General features: G+C 40.5%; 1 protein-coding gene across 1 annotated transcript in view; it reads right to left on the bottom strand.

The window, feature by feature from the left end:
- The window catches only part of GPR89A (G protein-coupled receptor 89A), a 64,075-nt gene extending 43,390 nt beyond the window's left edge, over positions 1–20,685 (bottom strand). Inside the window, exons 1-5 of the mRNA XM_040462501.1 lie at positions 20,468–20,685; positions 11,368–11,427; positions 10,306–10,409; positions 5,961–6,067; positions 5,424–5,525 (exon numbers count right to left, since the gene is read on the bottom strand). Of these exons, the coding sequence (XP_040318435.1) occupies positions 5,424–5,525; positions 5,961–6,067; positions 10,306–10,409; positions 11,368–11,427; positions 20,468–20,509 (415 nt within the window). The 5' untranslated portion in view covers positions 20,510–20,685. The remainder of the gene's footprint in view (positions 1–5,423; positions 5,526–5,960; positions 6,068–10,305; positions 10,410–11,367; positions 11,428–20,467) is intronic.
- Positions 20,686–22,921: the final 2,236 nt, after the last annotated feature.

Consider the following 22,921-nt stretch of genomic DNA (forward strand, 5'->3'; position numbering starts at 1 on the left):
TTTACTCCTGTTTCTAGGATGGGATCCACTTCAGCATTATCTACCCCTATGGCCTAACACCAGAGCTGCCATGCAGGAATTCTGTTGGCTTTGGAACTGAAATTCCAATAATCATGTTCTCTTGCTCTTGTGTTTCTACTACACCACTTTAGAGCTCTTTGTGACCTCTGGTCTCTTGTCCTTTGCTTCCCCCTACCTTCCATTTCCTTCTTCACTGAGCCTGACCTCCAAGCTTGCTTGCTTTAACTTCTCTCACTAGGACTCTGTCCCCACTGTCCTTCTGAAGTGCTGATCCTGAAAACTCCCAATCCTGGATCAATCTGACACTCGGTCTTCCCTGTGCCCGTGCCTGAGATGCTAAAACGCGTCCCGACGTTGGTGCCATTACAGATTTAGGTCTCCAGTCTTAACATGGCTTACACTACTACTGAGGGATCCTTTTCTTGCCCTTGGTCAACCATCTCTCCCCACCCCCCCAGCAGATAATCTTTAATCCATTTTCTCAATCCTTGTTCTCCTTAGCCAATGCCCTCATTACAGAAGTTATTTGTTATACCACCTTCACTCTACTATATTCACATCTGCAATCATCCTCCCACCTTGTCCCCCTCAAACAAGACAGTGTCCAAAGCTAAGACTTCTCTATGTGCTTTGATCTTATTCCCTTTCTACCTCCTCCAGAATCCTGTTCCATCTCCTGTCATCTCTCTCATCTTCAATCTTTCCTTCTTTGCTGGTTCTTTCCCTGCAGTTTCAAGTCTCTTTCCTAAGGAAGGTTAAGGCCTTGAGTTTACCTCTAGTTACCAATCCTCTATTTTTCCTTTAATGGCCACGCTTTTTGAAAGGAGTTTACACTTCCTATTACCTCTTCTTCACTTCCACTTATTCCTCAACTGGCTGCAATTCAGCTTTCATTCCATTCTCCTACCCTAAAGGAAACTGCTTTCACTAATAATTGTAATGGCAATAAAAAATTGGCAACATTCATCAAGCACCTGTTATGCGCCAGGCACCGTGGAAGCATTCTACTTGTATTAATTCATTTGCTCCTCATTACAGCTCTATGAGGCAAACAGTATCGAAAACCTCATTTTACAGGTAAGGAAATGGAAGCACTGAGGAGGTAAATTTTGTCAAGGCCACACAGCTAGCAAGAGGCAGAGTCAGGCTTCAAACCCAAGCAGTGTAGCTCCACAGCCTATGCTCTTAACCATTACTATAATATGGTCATGAATTTTCTTCTGGTTGCAAAACCCAATGACATTTCCAATCCTGCCTTTATTTGATCTTTTATGACACTGAATCATTGCTACTTAAAATTACTTTCCTTTCTTGGCTTTCATACCATTTCCCTCAGTTATCCCTTTTACTTCTCTCGTATTTTCTTGGTCTTTCTCTGTTCATAATGGGCCAAAATAATCTTTCATTTCAGTCTATACATTTTTCCATGGGTGGTACTGCGCTTTTCCCCAGATTCATCTAACGACATTTAGCTGATGGTGCCTGAGTTTTTTAGATTCCTGGAGTTATCTCCCTGAGGACTCCTAAATCCATTCTTTGTCCTAAATTGCTGACCTCGTGTATCCAACTGCCTACTGAACATCACTTTGGATGTGCACAGGCACTTCAAATTCAACATACCTCAAGTTCAACTTATCTTCCCCTTTCTGCATTACTTATCCTAGAAAATGACATCATCAAGTATCTAGTCACCATGACAGAAAAATCTACACCACTAGTTTCCATTCTGTCTCTTACTCTCCAATGACTCCACCAGGCTTTTTTACCTCAGGGCGTTACACGATGTCTCTGGCACCTTCTTGCTGGGTCTACCTTTGTCTTGTCCTTTAAATCTCAGTTTAAATAATTCCTCAGAAAAGCTGACTCTAACCACTTACATGTAATTTGACATCTTTATTTGCATTGTTGTCTACCATAGCAACCTGTTTGCTCTTTGATAATGATCACGATCAGCAATCACTCGTTTATATATTTGTTGTTTAGTCCTTCCTGCCAGAAGGTAAGTTGCTGGAGGGCAGAAACCTAGTTAGTTTGTTCATGGTTGAATCTCCAGCACTAACAATAAACTAGGTGCTCAGAAACTATCTGTGCAATGTTAAAGGAATGACTAAATCCTCATCCAAATTCTGTTGATTCTACTTCCCACATAACTCTTTACATCCTCTATTTTTTTAATGTTTATTGATTTTTGAGAGACCGAGAGAAAGAGAGAGAGACAGAGACAGAGATGGTGTGAGCTGAGGAGGGGCAGAAGGAGGGGCAGAAAGAGAGGGAGACACAGAATCCGAAGCAGGCTCCAGGCTCTGAGCTGTCAGCAGAGCCCGATGCGGGCCTCGATCCCATGAACTGTAAGATCATGATCTGAGCCGCAGTCAGAGGCTTAACTAACTGAGCCACCCAGGTGCCCCTACATCCCCTTTATAGGAAGGAATCCTGCCTTATTGATCTTTGTTTTTCTTACTGCCTGTCACATGGAAGGTGTTCAGTAGATGTTTATTGACTATGGGTACATAATTATCATCTGGTATCATAAAAAAGTCCAAGGAATTAATATAGGTTACTAAATGTAAAAAAACTAGAAAAATGTCCCCTCTACTTTTATTCCCTTTAAGGTAGTGCCCCTTTATTAAATATCTTTTTCTGGTCTAAATTACTGTTTAGATACTACCGACTTCATCCTAGCATTTCTATGAAGTAAAGGTCAGTCATTATTTGTTTTCTAGCTACTAGATGGAAAGTCTGATGGATGAAGTGACATGCACAAGGCCATCTAACTGTTGCCATTTGCTCACACAGACTCCTTTTAGCTTCATGTACTTTCTTAGCCTCTCTTACCCTTTCTCACTGTTGAATGCCTTCCACCTTTCCTAGGTACAGGCACTGCAAGAAGGAGTATTTTCACGGACATCTTTTCATGATAGGCAAGGCCTGGGTCTTGCAGTCTTCTGTGGTCTCCACAACAATGAACCATACCGGTTGTTGGGGCAGTCCTGGACAAGCTCTACGATGGCAGGGTAAGCCTGGCTGCTTCCCATCCATTGCCTAAACTTTGCTTCCTATTTACTTCTCTTAGTCAAATGAATTAGACACCTGAATATTCAGACATAAAACCAAAATGCTTATTTCCTGGAGGAAATACTAAGGAAAGACTAAAAGTGAAACTCTCTCTAGCGCTTCCCCCCAGTAGCTTCTTTAGGATATCCCTATAGGATTTAGAAATAAGGACAGATGAAGATCCAAAAGATGTGGTGGTCTTCATATTCCCTCAGGCATGGTCTGGCTGTACAGGTCATGTGAACTGACTGCTCACAAGGAGAAAGCTGGAGACAGGCATCAGAGTCTCTCTGGGCTGTACGTGACCTGTGCTATCATTGTAAGCATTGGGGTCTTTTTAGAATTCTTGTCCCTCTTCGGTCTATTTGAAACCATTTATATGAGATCTGTATTATCAGGGCTTCTCTACTCCAAAATCCTTCCCTACACGGACATGTACATGTTAATCATATTAGCAAATCCTAAATTCCTACCCAGAATGTCATCTTCTTAAACTCATCTACTACCTTGGAGAGACAGAAATTGCTTTTCTCATTCAGTAATGCAATAAACACGCATTAAACACTTTATGTGCTAGGTTTCATGCTAGACACCAGGGATGCAAAGACCAGTAAGATGGAGTTTTTGACCTCAGGCTCCTCAGGGAACTCACAAGTTAAAGAGGAAGTCAGAAGAGGTAACAAGTAATTATAATCTTTATAGGTGATACAAGTATATTGAGGTGGGAGCAATTAATACCTTGTAATGATGGCCAGAAAAATCTTAAGAGGAATGAACTGACAGGAATTCAATACTGAAAGAAAAGGCATTTTCCACAAGGAATGTTGAGGCTGACAGAACAGCTCTAAAAACTTCAAGTAATTTGGTAGGACTGGAGACAGGCACAGAGAAAGACAGCAATAGTCAGGCCATAGGAGGTCTTGTATGCCATGCTAAGAATCTGAATGCTTTTGGTAGCCCATCCTGCTTTCCTATAAATAGTACAAACTCCCTAATACTCCATAATAAATCACTTTCTGCCTTAAACTAGTTAGATTCTGTTTTCTGCTAGAAGAACCCTGACACAATAGGAGAGTGAAATGAATAGATGTGTATTTTTTTAAAACCTCTGGTATCAAAGTGCCAGTATATTTATTATAGGTGGGCTTGCTAATCTATTTTAGATAGATTCATATATATATATTTCTGAAGTACTAGGACTTTTAGCTGAGAGACTATTGTTCATGGTTTTTAGCACAGAAATTATGGCTATATAATCTGCTCTTATATTTAAAGAGGTTTTTTTTAAGTTTTTATTTATTTATTTAAGTAAGCCCTACACCCAACTTGGGGCTCAAGCTCATGACCCCAAGATCAAGAGTCACATACTCTATCCACTGAGCCAGCCAAATGCCCCTGCTCTTGTATTTGAAATGAACTTTCTTTGTGTAAGAAGAGACACTGATTCCTAGAAAGCTTTTCTTTACCTACCTATTTTGAATGTTTATGTCACCACTCTTTCCCAAAATGCATATATTCCCTAAAGACAATGATGTCTTTATTATGGGTACTTCACCTCCAAACACACACATAAATGTTTCCCCGTACTTCTGCATACGATATCAGGAGTTTTCAAAAAAATTTTTTTTAATGTTTTATTTATTTTTGAGATCGAGAGAGACAGAGCATGAGCAGGGGAGGGGCAGAGAGAGAGTGAGACACAGAATCCGAAGCAGGCTCCAGGCTCTGAGCTGTCAGCACAGAGCCCGACGCGGGGCTCAAACTCACAAACCACAAAATCATGATCTGAGCCGAAGTTGGACGCTTAACCGACTGAGCCACCCAGTCGCCCCATGGAGTTTTAAGTTAAAGACAAATTTTCCTACCCCTTACTCTCTTGAAGTTCATTCACCAACCTAAGGTCAAAAACTCCTACTCTAAAATCATAGAGGTAGTTTCTTTCCAAAGCCAGCACTGAGACTTCCTAGGACGAAGGGAAGTTCAGTTCAAAAGCAGATCATTTTTAGAGAAATAACTTGCTATATTTCCCATAATCAGAACTTTTTTTTTTTTAAATTTTTTTAATGTTTATTTATTTTTGAGACAGAGAGAGACAGAGCATAAACGGGGGAGGGGCAGAGAGAGAGGGAGACACAGAATCTGAAGCAGGCTCCAGGCTCTGAGCTGTCAGCACAGAGCCTGACGCGGGGCTCGAACTCACGGACCGTGAGATCATGACCTGAGCCAAAGTTGGACGCTTAACTGACTGAGCCACCCAGGCGCCCCAGAACTTTTAAAAAAGTTATTGTTTTTCAAAATGAGAAAATGGTAAACAATTATTTCCCTCTCCCTGTCACATATTCACTCACCATGTTTCGGGCTGAGAATGGGAAATGGGTCTCCTAGTTTCCAGAAGAAGTACATGAAGGTCAACCACAGGAGACAGGAGAAGAGCAGTCGCTGCCTATGCACTAAGAAGGACGAGAAAGACTAAGGTTAAATGGATCCACATTAGAGAGCTTGCTCTACTTCCAGATATGGAATCATGCTAACTACGATTTGACTGGCTTGTCCACTTGGCAAAGGAATGATGGAATAATACCATTTTTAGAGAAAGCGTATTTATCGTCGCAAGAGGAATTTGGCTGAATTAAGATGTGGGTTAAGGGAGACAGAACAGTAGAAACAGAAAGATAGTTGTGGCCACACAGGTGGCTTAATTATTCATTCAACATTGATTTTATGCCTACTTTTTAAAGATGCTGGTGTGGGGCACCCCCAAACAACAGTAGTTACTGAGAGTAATACAGAAATGAAACTCTCCACAGCCTCAGTCCCCACGAATCCTTGTCTCAATCAACGTGCTGACATGAGCAGGTAAAATACTCACGTTTACAAATACTCACATAGTCGGATGTTGCTCACAATAAAATAGCCAATGTAAAAAGGCACCATGAACACCAGGATCAGAAGGATTACGCACAGGTTCATTTTCCAGTGAAAATAACGGGAACTGAAATGAGTATCAAAGAATATGGCTAAGAGGGGAAGGAGGCAGCAACTTCCACTCTCTTTAGTCTTCCGAAAGATCTCTTGCTCTTTGAACTCAATACCAGATATATCCCATCCAATTAGTCCAGTAGGCTGTTACGGTCTGCTTGTTTATAGAGGTTAAAGAATAGATTATAAAGTTCTGAAAGGTATATATGACCATCCTAACTTCCTAAGAATTTTACCTATTCAAATGAAATGTTAATGCTCTAGTTATATTCATAGGCAGTGTATAATAACCTATTAACATACACTATCACTGGTAGAATGGCTATTGTTTCTCTTACCACTGGGAGGCTCATAAGAATTAAGAGAAAATAAATATTAATGGCAATATGTGCTATAAAGACATAAACATTTCTTACGTATCTTCAATATAAATAAACATTTGATTTTCATGACTACTTTAATGCTTATAAACTGTATTTTATTAACTGACTAAAATATTTTTAGGACTTTTCTAATGTTATGCCTTTTATTCCCATGACTTACACATTCCATAATCAGAAGCCTGTATCTCCCACTCCCCTTCACCCATTTTGCCCAATCCTCTACTGTGGACATTTTTTAAATGAAAAATTTATTGAGATATAATTCACCCCTTTAAGATATAACTCACCCATTAATAATCCAATGGTTTTAGGATACTCACAGAGTTGGCAGCCATCGCAACACACTTTAGAACATTTCATCACTCCATAATGAAACTCTGTTCCCATTACCTCTCCTTTCCTCTCAACTGCCCCAGCCTTAGGAAACCACCAATCTACTTTAAGTAGATTTAAACAGATTTACCTATTCTGGAAATTTCATATAAATGGAATCATACAGTATATGGTCTTGTATCTGGTTTCTTTCACTTTGCATGCTATGCCATCTATCAATACTTCATTTCTGTTTATGGCTAAATAACATTCATTCAACTGTATGGATATGCCACATTTTGTTTTTTCATTCATTAGTGGAGGGGCATTTGGATTGTTTTACTTGTAAGCTATTTTTTTCTAAAATTTTTAACATTTATTTATTTCTGAGAGACACTGAGAGACAGAGAACAAGCGGGGGAGGGGCAGAGAGAGAGAGAGAGACACAGAATCCAAAGCAGGCTCTAGGCTCTGTGCTCACAGCACAGCTCTGTGAGCACAGAGCCTGACACGGGGCTCAAACCCACAAACGGTGAGATCATGACCTGAGCCAAAGTCAGTCGCTTAACCGATTGAGCCTCCCAGGCGCCCCATTATTATAAACAGTGATGCTATGATCATTTGTGTACAAACTTTTGTGTGGACATGTTTCATTTCTTTTTATATTTATACTGAGGAGTGGAATTGCTGGGTCATATGATTACTATTTAATTTTTTGAGGACTGCCACTATTTTCCAGAGTGGCTGCACCATTTTACATTCTCCCCAGGAAGAATGCTAGGGTTCTCCACAAATTCTCCAAGCTTCACCCACACTTGTTACTGTCTTTTTGATTATAGCCACCCTGATGGGTGTTAAGTGGTAGCTCATTGTGGTTTTGATTGGCATTTCCTCTCAAATGGCTAATGACGTTGAGTGTCTTTTCACGTGCTTATTGGGCATCCGTATCTTATTTGGAGAAATGCCTATTCAGATCCTTTGTTCTTTAACAATGTGTCTTTTTATTATTAAACTATTAACAGTTCTTTATATATACTAGATTGAAGTCTCCTTCAAGTGATTTATAAAAATTTTTTCCTCATTCTTGGGTTGTCTGTTTACTTTCTTGATAGTGTCTTTTGTATTTATTGATTTTTGAACTTACACTTGGGCCTTGTTTCAAAAAGTTTAGTGGTTAAGTGGTTTATGAGGATATATAAAATACAGAATGATGAAATAAACTGTAAGTAGGAAAAGAAAGGAAAAACATGGGAAAAGATAGGTAAAAAAGCAGGCTAGGCCTGATGACAGTTTTGAAAATGCAAACCATAGGATTCTGGAAACTTATATGAGTGGATCATAAATTTAGCTTTAAGCTTTCTAATGGTCGACATCAAATAGAAAATTTGATCAGTTAAACAAGTGACAGTGCTACGGGAAAAAACAATTGCTTCAAGGAAGCATAACTATTACTGAAATTATTACCAAGACTGTAATGAAATTTCTCCAAAGATTTCCTAAAGAAGAAAATGTGAGGGCAATTAACAATGTCTTCAACAACACCCTTTCAAGAGAAAGGTCAAAATGAGTTTCACTGGGCTGTTCCTTACCGTTTCTCCTTAGTACAGGGGGTGGGTATCATAAAATAAAGAGCTATTCATTAAAAGCTACACTACAAAATGCCAGTATCATTTAGTCTATATATACAGACAGCTTTTTACTGCTCTGGATTAACCCACTGTTACTGCATCTAGAGAAACAAAGACGCTGCACATTCTCTGGGCAATTGTACTTAGTATTTCAGCTCAACTTCTAAAAGCATCGGGAGACAGTTTGAAATGACAAGGGTGACACATATTGCCAATTAAAAGTGAACCACATGTTTTAACTGTTATATGAGCCAAGAGTAAAATGACATTCTCTTGGAAAAATTGAGGATCCTAACAAGATTATATATTTGAATAGGAGACAATACCACTTCTGCTTAGAGGGGAGTCAAAAAATACTCTTGGTTAGGGCCAAGATTTTCCTTTGAAAACTTCTGAACGCAGTCAACACACCAATATAATATATAATCAAGGCCCATATTTCTGTGACATAGTAGGGCCAAATGTTAGCATGAAAGAAATAGGGGTAACTGAACATGTCTTAGTTTACACAAACCCAACCCCCCCCAAAAGCACCCTAAGAACAACCAGATTTTAGCAATGCAACTTCCTATATTCTTTAAGATAAACTATTTAAGAAACTATCAAAGTAACTGAGTTTAAAGGTCTTCCTGTATGGATTAATTATAAATGAGTTAAAAGTGGGGACATCATCTACCAAAAACAATTTTGGTTTTAGAAAATATCTGAGCCAGTCTTTTCTTTTGGCACTTAGATCAGTAGTCAGCAAACTATGGCCTTCCAGACACCTGTTTTTATAAGTAAGATTTTATTGGAACACAGCCATGAATTTGTTTATTCATCGCCTATGGGTGCTCTCATTCCACAGCAGCAGCGCTGAGGAGTTGTAATGGAAACCACATAAGCTGTGGAGCCTAAAATATTATCTGGTCCATTATAGAACAACTTACCAGCCTCTAGTTAGAGAGCAGTGAAAGTTCCAGCTTGTGATAATAACATTTAGTAATTTTGAAGTTAAAGAACACTGGTCTATTCTTGATAGTCACAGGATCTATATCTTGCTCATCCAAAAAAGGTTTGAAGAACTAGTTTAATAGAAGAGGCAGAACATACTCTTGTTTTATCATACGATAAGCTTTTAATTTACCTATCAAGAGACATTAATTATCAACTCTGATTCTCAACGGAATCTGCGAATACAGTCTAAGTCTCAAGTGTCAGGAGTCTGAAACAAGTTATACAGCTTAGCTCAGCACCGATTCCTGACTACAGAGTCAAATGCCACCTTATTCTTGAAAGATTTTTCCATGCAGTGATAAAAACACACAGGTCATCACAGAATAGCTGATGTACTCTACACACAATGGCCTAAAAAACCCCAAACTTCCTGTTTAACAAGAAATACTTTGGACTATAACAAACAACATGTCTGTTATTTGGAGAGGAATAGGAGTTGCTTTTTAAAAACGCTTTAAAGAAGACTTTAAATTCAATCAGACTTGACCAGGCCTGTGAAATCAACAAAGGTAGTGAGAGCTGGAGTTCAGACTTCAGAGAAGCCCATACAGGACTAACTGAGGAATTCTGATCTTTTCAGGTAGAGATTTTTTTTCATTAGCACAGCAATGTGAAAGGCCAATAGCAGGATTCAAAGAGCAGCCTCAGGACAATAAAAGCTCTAGGAGTGTAGCCTGGGACCTAGGCTCTCTCTCATAGCCTCATTCTCAATGAGCTCAGAGCTAATGGTCAGATTTCTTTTTCCCTATTTCTCACGGTCTGTGTCAAACCAGCTACCAGGTGGCTGGGACCCAAATTTGCTAGGATTCTTATAGTTACTGAGACTAAACTAACTGCATGGTAGAATTTTTTCAGCTATGGGATTCAGGTAAGTCTTCTACCATAAAGAAATCTTATAGGTCTCTTCATGAGAAGAGCTAATTAGTACTCACCTGCTATTCAATACTTTTAAGATTTCAAAGATGATGAGCTCAAACATGGTGCACGAAAATGCGAAAGTCACAGAGAAGATCACCTGTACCACATATTGACGTACCTATTAAAAGTCAAATACAGAATACAAGTCATGTCCTTGTGTGAAATATTGAATTGATAATCTTCTGGTCACAAGTCTGACAAAGAAGAAATTCTTAAATCACTGGAAACAGGGCAATAGCAACTTTCTTGGAGCTAAAGAAACAGATGGAAGTAGGTAGTATTTCTAAATCATGACGCACTTTTATCATCATCTTGTGGATGGAGAATTTAAAGCACAAGATGAAGTGACAGGGTCAGGAGTAGCACTTGGAATTCATGATGCACACTGATCAAAAAAATGGACAGATGTACACATATGTGTAGGTTCATACTAAAAGGGTTTCTTCAACACTCTGCAGGCCTTGGACCAGTTTTGGAACCTCCCCTGGGAGGCCTTCTTGAGCAAAGCAGAATCTCTAGAATCCTGGGCTCTTTCAGACAACAACCCCAAACTCCCTGGGGAAGGTTTAACGGTGAACATCCTAGAAATGATCTAAAAGTAGTCCACAGCCATTGAGCTTACTACTAAATGAGGATTAATTAGGAAATGTCCAGTCTAAGCTGGTGCTTCTATGAATTCAAGACTTAAGAACCAGATCAGCCTTAGCATTTTGGTATTAACTTAGGATGTAAGATTGGTCATTAACACTGAAGGTCAGATACCCAAACTAATGGGAACATTTATGAGACGTAAGTTAAATTCTCTTCCAAAAAATATCTGCTATTGTTCTGTATACTGATATTACTAAGACATGATAGTTCTTGCTCCTAGGCTACATATGACTTGCTTTAAAAAAAAAAAAAATCAACTAAACTTAAATCATATTCTCCAATTTAAAAATTATATAGTACTCATTTGGCCAAAACTCCCTATCTTGGAAGTGAACATGACCTTTCTTGAACGGAGGAATTTTACTCGCCCACTTTAAAACAATCTAAATACATAGAGTAGTATAACCAAAATGATATCTTCTTACTTCATAGTCCTTAAACAGTTGGCGCATGAAGAAAAGCCATCCAAATCCAAAGAAAAGTATCTGGAGGAGAAAGAAAATCGAATTGTCAATATATGTCATCTTTTGAGAAATGCCTAATACAGACTATTTTATGATAAAAGGTCTGCTAAACAATTAACTTATCTCAGAGATTAAAGACAAGATCCACTTATGTCAAGTCCATAACATTGGGAGAGGATGTTAAAATGCTCTTCAATTTTTGAAGTTATCCATGTTTTAGAACATTGTTTAAGTTAGGCAAAAATAAAATATTTTTTCCTGTAATCCTATGATTATCATTTTAGCCAGAGATGCTAGCAAACAAAAACAGAAACCAGTGATACTTGCTTCTTATATTAGATCCCTGTTTGCAAGTATCTCGAAAAACCAAAACTTTATGGGAAAGGAGTTAAAATTAAAAAAAAAAAAAAGGTAGAAAAACTGATTTTTTAATGTCTTTTCTTTCGTGTAGCTTTCTTAGCCTCTCCACAATCCTTCCTAATCCACATAAAGTGGTTTTCATCTCAGTATAAAGCCAAGAGATTGAAGGATCCCACTTCAATGGTTTCAGTTTTGGTTCGAGCTGGCATCAGAGATCGTAGCCACAAGACAGCCCTGTTCAGTGCTCCAAAAGCTGGTCTGTTTTTCACTGGTGAACAGAACCTTTGCTACATACACACACTGATACAACTCCTTTTTTTTTTTTTAAACAGTTTATTTTTCTTAAAGTGATCTTTACATCCTACATGGGGCTTGAACTCACGACCCAGATACCAAGAGTCAGATGCTCTACTGGCTTAGCCAACAGGTGCCCCATAACTCCTCTTATATGGGTTAAGAACTTTAAGAATAAAATTCTTTTATGCCTCCCCACCAACTTCAGAAGGAAGTGTGAACTCTTGAGCATGGTTTAGAAGACTCCTCCAGCCTCTTGTTGTGTCCCTCCTACCCACCAAACTCACATTTTCAGCCACATGAAACTGCCTATGGTTCTTTAGACACAATATTCTTCTTTCATATCAAGATTTCTATGGACATTGTCCTCTGACAGGAACTTCTCTCTAGTCCTTACAGGTCTTAATTCTTAGAACCTCTGGAAGGCTGGCTCTGACCTCTTAAAGGTAAGTTGCTCTTTTTATATAATCCTATTCTACCCTGTATTTCCAAAGGACTTGCCACACAGTTTTGTAATGTCTAATTTAATCACACTTTCTTAGACATTAGACTGTAAGCTCTGTGAGGACAACGATGTTTGAATGTCAATCTGTATTTCCAGCACCCTGTACAATGCCTGGCACATGGCAGACTCTCCATTAAAGTCTGCTGAACGGATAGATGGTCCATAGCGAAAGGTGGTTTGTTCTTGAACACTAAGCCTCAATTTTTTGGTGACAACTTCAATGTGCTGCGCTAAGTGCTGGGGATACAAAGATGAGTCAGACAGTCACCACCTACAAGGAGCTTGAAGTATAAGTGGTGAAGACACTAAGTAAGTAATTATAATGTCACATGGGACGTGTGAGGAAAGAAATATACACATATGTAAAAGAATATGGAAGAGGGAGTTAGGGTGGATTTTCTGGAGAATATCTTAGTTGAAGAAGGTTTTAATTCAGGGTTAAAACCTGTATCATGTGCAAATTTGGGGATTATATGTATTTTTCTAGGCAGAGGTTCTAAGGTATTTGTCACATAGTCCAAGGTTTCTACCACCCCTAAACTATTAAACGACTACTCTCTTAAAGGATGAAAAAAAGCAATACGCAGGTAAAAGACAGGGGATGGAGGCAGGAAGACTGGGCTTTCCTTCCACGTAGGAAAGAATAGGAGGACAGGCACAGAAGTGAGAAAATAGCATGGTATATACATGGGAGTATCCTGGGAATATACATGGGTATATACAACACATGATTGGGTGCTGCTGGAAGATAAAACTCAGAGAAGGAAGCCGTTAAAAATGAGACTTAGGAGGAGCAGGAGACCAATGAGTAAGAGTCCTAAAGGCCACCCGAAGGAGCTTGTAGTCTACAGGTGATGAGTCCTATTTTAATAGGGCAAAGACATGGCCCGGTTTGTTTTATATGGAGCACTTTGGTGGCCACGTGGATTTGAAGGAAACAACACTGTAGAAAGAGAAAGTTTACAGAAGGTTGCTGCAGCAGTCCAGATGACAGATGATAAAGGCCTGAATGAAGACACTGGTTGCTGGAGAGGAGGCAATCGATTTGAGTACTTAGAAGGTTAAATCTGCAGGGAGGAATAAAGCTTGACTTGTCTGGAATACACAATGAAGATTGAGGCCACCCAACTTATATAAAGAATATTGGATAAATAAAAGGTCTGGGAACTAGGCTGGGATATTAAGAGAGGAGTTCACTTGCTAAGTGCCTGAGGGCCATCCAGGTCAACACAGAAGAGATTATGAAGGCAGAGCTCAGATACACCTGAGTTAAAACCATCTAAGTATGTGAGATCACCCAGGAATAGTATGTATAGAGTGAGAAGAGCAACATGGCAAGAAGAAACAGTGGAGGGTAGGAATGGGGGAGAAGAGAGCAGGAGGGAGACAGAGAAAGAGTGGACAGAGACTAGACACCAGGAGAGTGGAGTATCCTGAAACCAAGGGAACAGAGTTTGAAGGAGTGTTAAATGAAGCAGAGGGACAATAAAACCAGGACTGAATATTGTTCAAAGGATTTGGTTAACTTGAACGTCAATGCTGACCTTAAGGAAAACAGTTTGAATAGTGAAATGGGGGGAGGAACCAGACTGCGGGTGGGCTGGGGGTGAAAAAGGTAAGGCAAGGGAAACAATGAACACAAATTAACCTAGCGAGAGCCAAGAATGAGAAATACCAACAGCATTTTTCACAAAACCAGAATAATACTAAAATTTGTTTGGAATCACAAAAGACCTTGAACAGCCAAAACAATCTTGAGAAAGAAGAACAAAGCTAGAGGTATCACAATTCCACATTTCAAGATAGACTACAAAGCTGTAGTAATCAACACCGTATGGGTACCGGTACGAAAACAGACATATAGATCAATGGAACAGAATACAGAGCCCTGAAATAAACCCTAGCTTATATGGTCAATTAATCTACGACATAGGAGGCAAGAATATACAGTGGGGAAAAGCCAGACTCTTCAATAAACGGTGCTGGGAAAACTGGACAGCCATATGCAAAAGAATGAAACTGGACCACTTTCATATACCCTACACAAAAATAAACTCAAAATGGATTAAAGACCTAAATTTGAGACTGAGATTATTTTTTTTAATTTTTTTTTTAATCTTTATTTTTGAGAGACAGAGAGACAGAGCACGAGCAGGGGAGGGTCAGAGAGAGAGGGAGACACAGAATCCGAAGCAGGCTCCAGGCTCTGAGCTGTCAGCACAGAGCCTGACGCGAGGCTCGAACTCACGGACTGTGAGATCATGACCTGAGCTGAAGTCGGACACTCAACCGACTGAGCCACCCAGGAGCCCCGAGACTGAGATTATTAAACTCCTAGAAGAAAACACAGGCAGTAATCTTTGACATTGGCCTTAGCAACATTTATCTAGATAGGTCTCCTCAGGCAAAGGAAACAAAAATCAAAATAAACTATTGGGACCACATCAAAAAAAGATTTTGGACAGCAAAGGAAACCGCGAACAAAACAAAAAGACAACCTACTGAATGGGAGCAGATATTTGCAAATGATAAACCTGATAAGGGGTTGATATCCAAAATATGTAAGTAATTTATACAACATCCGAAAGGCAAATAATCCAATTAAAAATGGGCAGAAGACCTGAATGGACATTTTCCCAAAGAAAACATACAGACATGTGCCAACAGACACATGAAAAAATGCTCAACCTCACTAATCATCAAGGAAATGCAATTTTTTAAGGGAAATGCAAATTAAAACCACAACAAGATATCACCTTATACTTGTAAGAATGGCTACTGTTAAAAAGACAAGAGAGGCGCCTGGGTGGCGCAGTCGGTTAAGCGTCCGACTTCAGCCAGGTCACGATCTCGCGGTCCGTGAGTTCGAGCCCCGCTTCAGGCTCTGGGCTGATGGCTCAGAGCCTGGAGCCTGTTTCCGATTCTGTGTCTCCCTCTCTCTCTGCCTCTCCCCCGTTCATGCTCTGTCTCTCTCTGTCCCAAAAATAAATAAACGTTGAAAAAAAAATTAAAAAAAAAAAAAAGACAAGAAATAACAAGTGATGGCAAGGACGTGGAGGAAAAGGAACCCTTCTTGTGCACTGTTGGTGGGAAAGTAAATTGTGTAAAATGGTATGGAGGTTCCTTAAAAAATTAAAAACAGAAATTCCATAGGATCCATTAATTCTACTATTGGGTATTTACCCAAAGAAAACAAAAACACTAATTCAAAAAGATATATGCACTCCCATGTTTATCGCAGCATTATTTACAAACATCAGGATCCACAGATAGATGAATGGATAAGGAAGATGTGGTGCGCGCGCACACACACACACACACACACACACACACACTGTGGAATGTTATGCAGCCATAAAAAGGACGAGATCTTGCCATTTGCAACAATACATATAGACCTAGAGGGTATGAGGCTAAGTGAAATTAAGTCAGAGAAAGACAAATACCATATGATTTCACTTATATGTGGAATCCGAAAAAACAAGACAAACAAAAAGCAGAAACAGACCCATAAATTCATAGGACAAACTAAAGCCTGCCAGATAGGAGGGAGTGGGGGGATGCACTGGATGGGTGATGGGGAATGGGAAATACAGGCTTCCGGTTATGGAACGACTGTCACAGGGATGCAGATACGGCCGAGGGACTATAGCCAATGGTATTGTGATGGCAATGCATGGTGACAGAGGGTAGCACAGAACTCCCAGACTGGTGCAATCACCATGCTCTCTTTTGTACACCTGAAACCAAAGTAACATTATGTATCAACTATACTTCAATTAAAAAAACAACACAAAAAAAATTCTGACTGCTCAAAAAAGGCTGGAAAAGAGAAAACATTAGATAGTAGCCTAAGGACAAATGTGGGGAAAGAGAAAGTTTATAGGTCAAGGGGAAGAGAGGAGTAGAGTAAGGGGATAAACACGCGAGAAGGAACTGATGGGACACTAGAGGAGGAGTTGTTGCATCTGGTATTTCCATGGTAAGCATCTTGGCCACAAGCAGTTTTGCTGCAAACATTCTGCTGTGTAACTAATACGCCATAAGGCAGTTTTGCTTTAAAGGATAACAGCAAGTTATCAGTTTGGCTCATTTCTCCATCGATGCAATACCTCCATTTTTATATTATATATAAATATATATAATTTATATATATAGCCCTCAGAATGGTCTATACAGTGACACAGTTTTGTACCCACACTGACTGTAGAACCTTGATCCATCCATCAGTGGACATGTGGCCGTGCACCAAGAACAAACAACAGTGAGGAAGGCATTCAGGGTTCAATGAAAAGATCAGTTATAAATGTACATCCCGGTATTTGGAAACTGACACATCTCTTAATGAAAGAAGAAATTTTAGAGGAAAAACAAAAATATGTAATACCAAATGAGGAGACAAATCAACAAGCAAAAAAAAACCAAAAACCAAAAAACACGTATAATGCTATGAATGAAATACTGAAGATAGTGCTTAGGGTACAATCCACAAAATGAAATCATTTATTTGCCTAGTATTGCCAAGTGTGCTATGTTACACATTTTGGATGCATTCAAATATTTTATATCTCACAATAAGGTCTATCTAATTTTGTTATCCATTTTTCATGTTTTATGGTGTCCTTTTATTTTTTTATTATTTTTTTTTTATGATGTCCTTTTAAATGAATGTCCCGTTTTATTTTTGTAAGTTTATCTTTTACAGCAAAATTGCCTTATGGTCAATCAATTATGTGGTGAAAATACTTGTGGCAAAGATGCATACAGGGAAACTGAATTGAAGGTATTAATGATTTATTATGATTAGCGGCAACTATCCTTTATTGACCATGTACTATATTCCAGGAACTCTAAATACTTAGCATTGTAATCTCATGAAATCATAAAAACCTACGGTACGTGTCATTATCCTCATTTCAGAGAAAGCTGAGGTTTACAGAAGTTAATTCATTTACAGTAATTGTCAAAATCAGGATTGAACCTGAAGTCTGTGACTGATTCCAAAGCTTGTGCTTTTAACCACAATAAAGCTGCTCTAACATCAAAGGCACAGGTAGAGAGGATGTCCTTAAAAAGGAGCAGCGGGCACCTTTTTTTCTGACCAGGGAGGAAAGCAGCTGGAAATGGTTGTAGACATACATTAACTGCTTAGATTAAGACCTACGGTGTAGAAGGAGATCAGATCTTTTTTCCTCACTTTTATTGATACAGTGGGAGGCAAGGTTATCTGCCAAGAGTTTAAGAGATGAGGCTGGAAAAGGGGCTTTGAGGACTGATACAGATTCAGAAATGATGAGGGGAATGGAACAAACATCTGGTTAAAGTCAAGAAAAAGAACTATTTCAGACTTCATGTTATCATTTATTTATTTTAAGTAGGCTCCACACCCAACATGGGACTCGAACTCACGACCCTGAGATCAAGAGTTGCATGCTCTATCGATTGAGCTAGTCAGGCTCCCCGAAACTTCATTTTAAATAAATCTTTCAGGTCATACAAAACAGGAAAAAATGAGGAAGAGGTATTTCTAAGGTAACTAATACTTACTAGGCCTCTATGCGTCAGCAGCTGATTTAGATGCTGGGGAATACAGCATAGAACAAGAAAGAGAAAATCCAGAACCTCAAGAAGTTTATATCTAACAAACACACAAATAATAGTGATAGAGGCTAAGAAGAAAATAAACAGGAAAATGAGACAGAAGGTGGCTGGAATGGGTGCTATTGTGACGGGGTAGGGAGTCAGGAAAAGCCTCTCTAAAGTGACATTTTTACTGATAACAAAATAATGAAGTAGCCACATAAAAAATGGACAGACAACAGTCTACACAAATGATTCTTTGGTCTTAGTTCCTCGTTTATAAAGAGCATTAAATATTTAATATTGCATATGAATGCATGTGTGAAAGTTAAAGTATATGATGTAAAATACCAGAAAGCCACTTTCTTGCTTCAATTTATCAATTATATCCGTGTTAAGAATCTTAAAGGCTACAATGCAATGCCAATTTCTTCACTCACATTTTTTAAAAATTGAGTAAAAAAAAAAATTGAGTAAAGAAAAAAGATGCTACTGAAATATTGTCATTTTTCTTGAGTTGGTAGTAGAGCTAAAAATAAACCTGAATTGTCACAAAGGGACAATCAGAAAAGCCTAAGAAAAGTTAGAAAAGAGAATTATGGGTCCAGATTTTTGTGCATCAATGTATTTGAATATTATGCAACCAATAAACCAATTATGAAAACCATATAAAGGATAGTGAATTTTAAAGTAAAAAGTTATAGTGGGGCGCCTGGGTGGCTCAGTCGGTTGAGGATCCAACTTCAGCTCAGGTCATGATCTCATGGTCCGTGAGTTCGAGCCCCGTGTAGGGCTCTGTGCTGTCAGTTCAGAGCCTGGAGACTGCTTCAGATTCTGTGTCTCCCTCTCTCTCTGCCCCACCCCCACTCGCGTTCTGTCGCTATCAAAAAAAAATGAATAAACGTTAAAAAAAATTTTTTTTAATTTTTTTCAACGTTTATTTATTTTTGGGACAGAGAGAGACAGAGCATGAACGGGGGAGGGGCAGAAAGAGAGGGAGACACAGAATCGGAAACAGGCTCCAGGCTCTGAGGCATCAGCCCAGAGCCTGACGCGGGGCTCGAACCCACGGACCGCGAGATCGTGACCTGGCTGAAGTCGGACGCTTAACCGACTGCGCCGCCCAGGCGCCCCCCCCAAATTTTTTTTAAATAAAAAGTTATCTTATTAGGGCATTCCTCATTTCATAATTTCCGAAATGTTGTAATTAAAGTTTTTCAAGAGACAAGGACGATACTCCATTCTAAAGACAGAAGCATTAGGATGAAGCAATAGGAAAACTGGATCAAAGATTGTTTCCCTTAAACCCTCAAAAAGAACTGTTTCTGTCGTTTGCCACTTGAAAAAAAAAAAAAAGAAAATATACTCTAAACGCTGGGAGATGACGGGGGTGGGGGGGAATCGATAATTAAGATAATCTGAGCTTCTACAAATATTAACAGCTGGCCGGCAAATAATTGTGTTTAGTGCTTGCACTTAGAGGGAAAGGGAATTCAGCTTTGAACAAGACAGGACCTCAAAAATTAAATTAATAAACAAAACATAAATATCAGTGCTACGAAGAAAACAGAGTGGCTTAGCGAATGAAAGCTGGCAAAAGCAAGAGACCCCCTAGACACAGCTTCTATAGAGCAGAAGTTAGTGTTTTATTTGTGTTTGTACCCTCGGAGCTTTATACAATGGTCAAGTCTGCTGATTGTACGAATGAAGGTGCCCGATCGGTAAGAAAGGAGCGTCGGGGAAAGATCCGAAGAGCGTGTGCAGCAGAAAGAGGATTAAACGATGAGGTGCTGGTGCACAAAGGAAACATTCCACAGTACTTTTAAGATTTCTTAGCTGACCGCGGCAAATTCCTCCAAACCCGGATTCAGGATTTGACAACTAACCAGCAAGGTCCCCACGTGTCCCCAGAAGCCGGCTCCGATTGGCTTGCTGCGCACTCCGCGCCCGGAACCACACTTTTCCCGGAGCCATGGGTCAGCAGCGCGGTCCAGAAGCTTCGGGGCGCTTTGGGGACCGCTCCTTTCTCGCGGCACCGGCTCGGAGCACCGAAGCCGCCTAACTCCCTCCAAAAGTGGACGAGGAAGCGGGGAGATGGAGGCTGGGTGGGGGCACGGACGGCCGCAGGACGCCTCCCCACTACGAGGGCGAGGGAACCGGACGCAGCAAATCCCACACCCTCCCCGAGCTCTGAGAACCGATGAGGCGGGCCCAGGCCGCGGAAGAGGAGAGCGAGACCCCGGGCCAAGTCGGCATCACCGAAGCCCCGAGAAGATTCGCAAAAGAGGCTCGAGGGTCCCGGGGCGGGAGGCAGTAGCTCACCTGGGAGGTAATCATGATACTGGAGTCGATCAGGAAACTCATGGCGAAGTGTAGGGAGGCCTAGTACCCCCGATTCCCCCTACCCGTGTCCGCAGCGAGCTTGGGCCACTGGCCCTCTCACACAGGCGGCCTTCGCCCCGGGTCCACCCGCGGGACCGCAGCTCGCCAGCCCGACGCCATCAAGCTGCGCCCCAGTCAGCCAATCCGTGGCTCTATCCAGAGCTTCCCGCCCCGGGCCGAGGGTGGGCGGGGCGAACGCGAGGCGCTTGGAAGCCAAGGGGGCGGGGCCAGGGAGGTGCCGTTCTGGGGGCGGGGCTTAATAGAGAGGGCCTGGCTAAAAGGAGCGAGATAGAATTAGGAGGTCTGAAAATCCAAAAGCTGATGTATTGCAAGGTAGCATTTAATTTGTGAGGCTGAAGATGGGGGCGGGGGGAGGGGGGGCCTGAGCTAACATCTTTTTTTAAGTGGTAATTACATTTTTTAATGGTCATGGCTAATAAGATGAAGTTAATGATTATAATGAGTTAGGTGATAATTCAGGCATCGTGTTTTAGATGTTACAACTTATACTTGGCTATACAAACAACTACATCATGACAAGTGAGGAAGAGTGGAAAGGCAGATGATATTTTTAGCATATATAACTAGCCAAGTAATTTCTGATGTAATAACAAAAAAAAGCACACCGTGTATAACAAGAGAGTGATAATCTCATTGTACTTGGTACCCATCAGCCCACACATTGAGTACTACGCTCTTTGTACCACTCTTTAAGTGGAACAGAAATGAATCGGAGCATGCTCAGAGGTGAGCCTGATGGAAGGAACTGAAGTAAGGAGACTCAGGAACATGATAGCTGTCTTCTTGTGAAAAGAATGGGTAGAATTAATATGGCCCCTGGAGATAGATGTAAGACAAAGGACTGGAAGTTAAATGAAGCTTGATTTAATTCAAAACAAGGAATAATTCTTTAAGGGTCTGAAGATGAGTTATTTCGGGAAATGGCTTGAAGTTGCTCAACTATAGACTGAATCACTGCTTCATCCATCCAATACTCATTTCATGAAGGCCTCACTGCTGTGGGGCTTATCCTATCCCACTAGGGCTCTAGCTAGTTCTCGTAGTTCTTGTAGTCTCCTAGCACTAGAAGCAGGCTCCAGCTGATGGCAATGGTCCGGTGTGGGAAGACCTACAGTCAATACCCTGAAGAGTCTTGAGTACACCTGGCATTGAGGACCTGAGTGTTTAGAGTACTGTAATCTGAGTAGCCGAGACTCACACATTTATTACACACGGGGGAAGGTGTCTCTCTTTCTTGCAGTTGAACTCTGCCTTTCTAAGCAGCCCAAACTACCTGTCAAATGTCCAATCCCTTATCCAGAAGGCTAGGGAACAGTGGGAGTAGCCCTACTATGGGAGAGTCAAACCAGATACCTTTGTGTCCTTGGCTACAGCTCTCAGGGATGCAGGTAGATACCAGCACAGAGGCTACTGTGTAGGCATTTACCTTACGCGTGATAAATTGGAATCTCACCTCACCGAGATTCAAGGCAGTGTAATAGTGCAGAATTCTGGGAGAGTATATTAAGGCAAACAGTTTACCTTGGTGGCTTACTGGGATGTATGGTGGGGATCAGGGTCTCAGTGAACTTGGCATAGCAGAGAAAGGTATGCAGTCCCACTGGCCCCAGCCCTGTGCAAAGCTTTGAATGGCACTATTCAGGATTTTCTCCCTTGTAATACCTGTTTCCAGGTCAAGGACGGGCCTGGGTGACCCAGAGAACTACTACCCCTTGCTTTTGATTGCAGAATGTCTCCAGAAACCTTCATACTAGATTAATATCCACTTGACTCACCTCTCAAAGCATTGGGAGGGATGGCTGAAACTGAGAGGCATGAGTTTTTGCTTTCTTGTCCTCACCTTCGCTTCTCTTTCCCATTAGAGCTATTACCAATCCCCATGACCAACAGTGACCTCTGAGAGGGAGGGAGAGCTCTCCTCTCAACCCCTCAAGACCAAGTGCACAAACCCTTCCCTTCTCTGTATCTCAGTGGAGTCTAAGGTACAGTGTTTAACAATAAAACTATGCTAGTCATATGTCACAAGATGATGACAATAATTATATCACATAGAATAATATATTTATCATGGTGATAATAACCAATACTTACCAAGTGTTTACTATGTGCCAGATACTATTCTTAGATCTGAGAATAACTCATTCACTCCCTGACTTACTCCTGACTTGCCTCTATATGGCAGACACCATTGTTCTGTTTCTTTGGAAGCATATTGAGCACATTGGCACTTATTGGATACCGGGCCTAAGAGAGTGAGGCTCAGGCAGAGAAAGGAGTTCCTTTTTCTTTTTATTCCAAGCAAGAATCTTTCTCTTTTCAGCATTTAACACTGAAATATCCATTTTCTTCACAGGAAGCCTCACCTCCTATGGA

This window comes from Herpailurus yagouaroundi, unplaced genomic scaffold (assembly GCF_014898765.1).
Source record: "Herpailurus yagouaroundi ecotype Mexico unplaced genomic scaffold, PumYag 322, whole genome shotgun sequence".
Lineage (NCBI taxonomy): Eukaryota > Metazoa > Chordata > Mammalia > Carnivora > Felidae > Herpailurus > Herpailurus yagouaroundi.